We start from the raw sequence: 4,716 nt of genomic DNA, 5'->3' as shown, positions 1-4,716 counted from the left end.
TCAAACTTGGATCAATTGGAGAGTGTTGGTTTTAACTTGGACACACTACAACTGGTTGGACTTGAGCTCCAAGGGCTAAGGAAACTGTGGAGGTTCTCTAGGCTAGGAAATCATTCTTAGTTGGCTCGGAGGTAATTTCAGTCGGGTAGCCAAGAGGAACATCCCAACAGAGCCAGAAGCATCCCAATGAAACTACTGAAACACATATTCTTCCATTTGTCATTTCATGTATGTAAATTGCTGCAAAATAAATTTCTTACATGTTTTATATGTTGTTGATCAAATTTTGCTTGTATGTTTCTATTAAGTAAATGTTGAGTTATAAACATATTATTTTATGGTTATTGTAATTTAATTAAATCATAAATTTGGTTTAGTTAGAAGACCTAGGTTAGGTCCTCACATGCATCGTTGAGCCTCTATGGTTTATTGATCATGTCAGTACGTGGAGCACAAGTTTCTTTCTCTAGACTTCTCTACATGCTTTTCCGTCTGCAGCTTTGTCATATTCATCCTTGCAACTGTTCGTTTCTATCACTGTTAGTTAACAAGTAGCATATGTTAGTGCTTATGTTCTTCATTGTTCTCACACCATTATTATCCATGTTCATTTATCTTGGTCCGTGTTCTTGTTGTGGGGATCCTTTTGAAAAAACAGAGCTTAGTTCTCTAATTTTGAATAAATGAAAAGTTATGATGTAACATTATGTTAGAAACTTAGCGATCGTGATATAATATTTTTTAGTATAATAATATAATTATTAACATCTTATATATATATATATATATATATATATATATATATATATATATATATAAAATTGTTAACATGTTTTATATATATAATTTTAATTTTCTTATAATATTTTTTTTTTTTTTTTAATATGCAGAATTATGATTTTATTTTTTGTAAATTTGGTAGCATTACATCTTCATGTCCAACTTCTCACTCTGATCGGGGATAGCACAAGATTTGAACCCAAAACTTCCGGTTCGATTAGACTTCGTTTCCACAGCCATTGCAAATTGAGTTACCCCAACCGACAAAATTATGATATTTTAAATTAAATTAAAATTCTAAATAAATAAATATTCAGATTTTAATTCTAATCTTTTTTAAGTATGGGATTTATGTTTATGTTTCCCCTATTCTCTTATAATATTTACCCAATTTGGCTTTAACATATTTTTTAATAAAAAAAATTATGCGAGACTAAATCCTTAAATTTTGACAAATGGTCTTCAACATCATAAAAGAAACCTCGTAGAAAAATTCTAAAAAATTTGACAAATATTCTTCCACGTTATCATAAAAATTATAGGAAACAAACAACATGAAGTGAATAAGATCCTTAAACTTTAATCTTACAATCCTACCGGAAACTTTTGGGCTTTGACAATCGGTTCCCTTGTTTGGAGACTGGGTGTTAGATGCAAAAGACTTGTCTTTGTGGTATTTCAAGTTTGCAAAGCTCCTTGTGCATGGAACGGAATGCATGAAATTTCTTTCAAAACATTGGCACTAAGCTGCAATTCTTTTGAGGCTCGGTTGTGTGGTGAGGTTTTATCAGAAAACAGTAAGAGAAGCTTCTTTTGCAGAAGATTTGGATCTACTTGACTTCTTCCTGCAATCATCTGAAACAACCACGACACTACGATTGTTAGCTATGCCTTGATTCCGTGGGCAGACACGCCCAAGAGAAAATGACGATTATTTAGAAAAAAAATACCCAACCTGAAGATGAAGATAATGACAAACTGTATCCTGGTTAATGAAAGTAGAAGTATTGAGATACAAACAAATCATGGATGCAAAAACTCCTGAGGATAACAACACACAAAACATTGAGTACGTCGAGTCCCTCCTTTCCTAGAAAGACCAAAAGCGTAGAGAACAAAATCCCAACTCTCCAATTACAAATTGTTATTATCATCTCTGAACTTCCAAACGCTGCATCTACTGTAACAATAAGATGATCGGGAGAGCCTGTGTTCGCAAGAAGAGGAGGAGAGTGCATAAATTCAATCAATCCTTCAGCTCCTGTAATCCTTGCAGATTTTGAGCCCACCAGGGAGCTTGCACGAATTGATTGTTTGGTAGCGGCTATCAATTTAGCCCGTTTCCTCTTTAATTTCTCGATTTTGTTGAGCAACTTAGGGATGTATTTAAGGACTCGAGAAACAGTATTTGGAATGCTCAGTTTCTTCTGCAAATGAGAATTCAATTCAAGAGAAAACTTAGTTTCAAGAATAAATTTAAAACCTCTATGTGAACCCAGTCAAAAGTAGCAAAATAACTCATAGTGATTAGGCAGCAAAATAGTGTCAGCAAAGTGCCCACCGGGCTTTGGATTGACCGTGAATGGGTGTGCTATTAAGCCACTCTTTGCTATAGGTCACCAGTGCAAATCCCCCATGGGTGCTTAGGTTAATCTTAACTAGAAAAAAAAAATAATATCAGCAAAGTTAAATGCATTTGTATTCTAAATTGTACTTTCCATAATCTGAATTGTGTGTTAGCTTGTACCTGCACATGCTATTTATGGTTAGACCAACTCAATCTAACTTGTACTTTCCGCATTTTAACTCCTGCTCTTTTTTAAAAAACAAATAGGTTGTTTATGATAAGATATCCTGAAATTGTAGATATTATAATATCAATATGTTTGAAGCTCTAAATTTATTTTAATGCAAATGCATTTCAATGCGAAATAGGATATATGTGTATATGTTGTAATAAGATATACAGTGAAGTGACATATACCTACATAGTGTAATATATATATATATATAGAAATCAAATGACAAAGAATTAAATTTTCCAAGTTGTGCTTATTCCCAACTTCTTGGGTGTTCACACTATTCTTCAGAATTATATTATTCCCTACTTCCACGAAATAAATGAACTAATACAACATCAACATCAATGGCGGATTTTGATCAGGTTTAGTCATTAACATTCCCTATTCCCTAACCCTTATCTAGAATAATGTAATACAAGGCTAGACGTGTGAGTATCAATTTAGCCCGTTTCCTCTTTAATTTCTCGATTTTGTTGCGCAACTCGGGGATGTATTTAAGGACCCGAGAAACGGTATTTGGAATGCTCAGTTTCTTCTGCAGATGAGAATTCAATTCAAGAGAAAACTTAGTTTCAAGAGTAAATTTAAAACCTCTATGTGAACTCAGTCAAAAGCAAAAGAAAAGACTCATAGTGATCCATTCACAAAATCACACTTTACGAACAAGGCAGCAAAACAGTGTCAAAATAGTGTCAGCAAAGTTAACTGCATTGGAATTCGGATTCATCTAAGGAATTGCTTGGAGGGTGAAACGTGGTGGGAATTCAGTCATAAATATTGTGTAATAAAGTTTTTAAATCATATTTTTTGTGAAAATAAATTCAACATTATCAAAAAAAAATTAAAGCACCTAAAATCTTGAAATTTATCGCACAATTTTATCTACCATCCCTATCGATCAGTTACTTTTTATCAAAACTATGAAGCGATAAGAAAATGATGTAGGTTTGAGGTTTACCTTTGGATTTAAATTAGGTAACAACGAACTTAGTTGGGAGTAGAGTACTTTCAATGTCTTTCGCCTGTGCCATTCCCTGGCGTTATGTAAAGCCTTTTTGGTGCAAGAACTGGTTGGCCCAGAATATTCCCTGTCATACGGCTGCAGCTCTAAGCTATTTATGGGGAGAATACCCGGGGATTGGCTATGATGATATTCTTCAGGCATGAATCCAAATGGACTGCTGGCGTATTCATCCAGGACGACGTTATCAGTAGTTGGCAGTGGCGGCTGATCAAACAGCCAATATCTTGGCAGACATTTTGTGGTTGCAGGTTGATGATGGGCTTCACATGGGGAATGCACAAGCAAAGAGCCTATAAACGAATCGTTACAGGTATGAGTAGTAGCACGAGAGAAAATTGGGAACGTGTTCATGACAGAGGTTAGGCTAGATAATAACCATAACAGAACTCAAAAGTTGTTGGAAAAATCACCACACCTCTATAGAATCTGTAATTTCCACCCTAGGGATCCTAGTTACTAGTTTCAAAGGTTTACCAACACCTGCGGGTTTTGGTGTAATGGAAATCTCTTCATGGTACCAGAGCTTGGACCCAGGTTCGATTCCCCCCAAGTTGCATTTGAGGGGGGGTGTTGGAAAAATCACTGCACCTCTATAGAATCCATAATTTCCACCCTGGGAATCCTAGTTACTGGTTTGGAACGTTTACCAAAACCTGTGAGTTTTGGTGTAACAACAAACCTCCACATGGTACCAGAGCTTGGACCCAGGTTCGATTCCCCCAAGTTGCGTTTGACGGGGGGTGTTGGAAGAATCACCGCACCTCTATAGAATCCATAATTTACACCCTGGGGATCCTAGTTACTGGTTTTGAACGTTTACCAACACCTACGAGTTTTGGTGTAACGAAAACCTCTTCATGGTATTAGAGCTTGGACCCGGGTTCGATTCCCCCCAGTTGCGTTTGAGGGGGGGTGTTGGAAGAATCACCACACCTCTATGGAATCCATAATTTCCACCCTGGGATCCTAGTTATTGGTTTGGAATGTTTACCAACACCTACGGGTTTTGGTGTAATGAAAAACCTCCACATGGTATCAGAGCTTGGACCCAGGTTCGATTCCCCCAAGTTGAGTTTAAGGGGGGCTATTGGAAGAATCACCACATCTCTA

At 36.1% G+C, this 4,716-nt stretch overlaps 1 protein-coding gene across 1 annotated transcript; it reads right to left on the bottom strand.

Annotated features, from left to right (window-relative positions):
• Nucleotides 1-1,458: 1,458 nt before the first annotated feature.
• On the bottom strand, nucleotides 1,459-3,957 carry LOC149233104 (transcription factor bHLH100-like). Its single transcript, XM_089382095.1, has 4 exons — nucleotides 3,541-3,957; nucleotides 1,844-2,207; nucleotides 1,736-1,785; nucleotides 1,459-1,635 (listed from the first exon to the last, which is right to left on the bottom strand). Exons 1-4 carry the CDS (start codon nucleotides 3,955-3,957, stop codon nucleotides 1,459-1,461), a joined length of 1,008 nt encoding a protein of 335 aa, XP_089238221.1.
• Nucleotides 3,958-4,716: the final 759 nt, after the last annotated feature.

This window comes from Pinus tabuliformis, chromosome J, assembly GCF_031772625.1.
Source record: "Pinus tabuliformis cultivar Carrire ecotype Pingquan chromosome J, CPIR1, whole genome shotgun sequence".
Lineage (NCBI taxonomy): Eukaryota > Viridiplantae > Streptophyta > Pinopsida > Pinales > Pinaceae > Pinus > Pinus tabuliformis.
The sequence above is the reverse complement of the archived record's forward strand: the minus strand, read 5'-3'. Positions and strand labels throughout refer to the sequence as shown.

What these genes read in the sequence shown, in the direction of transcription:
- LOC149233104 (XM_089382095.1), bottom strand. Translation starts at nt 3,957, where the DNA reads ATGAACACGTTCCCAATTTTCTCTCGTGCTACTACTCATACCTGTAAC. An exon ending in TACCTAATTTAAATCCAAAG is followed by an intron (nt 2,208 to 3,540) that starts GTAAACCTCAAA and finishes TCTCATTTGCAG; the next exon opens with AAGAAACTGAGCATTCCAAA. An exon ending in GGGACTCGACGTACTCAATG is followed by an intron (nt 1,786 to 1,843) that starts TTTTGTGTGTTG and finishes TGTATCTCAATA; the next exon opens with CTTCTACTTTCATTAACCAG.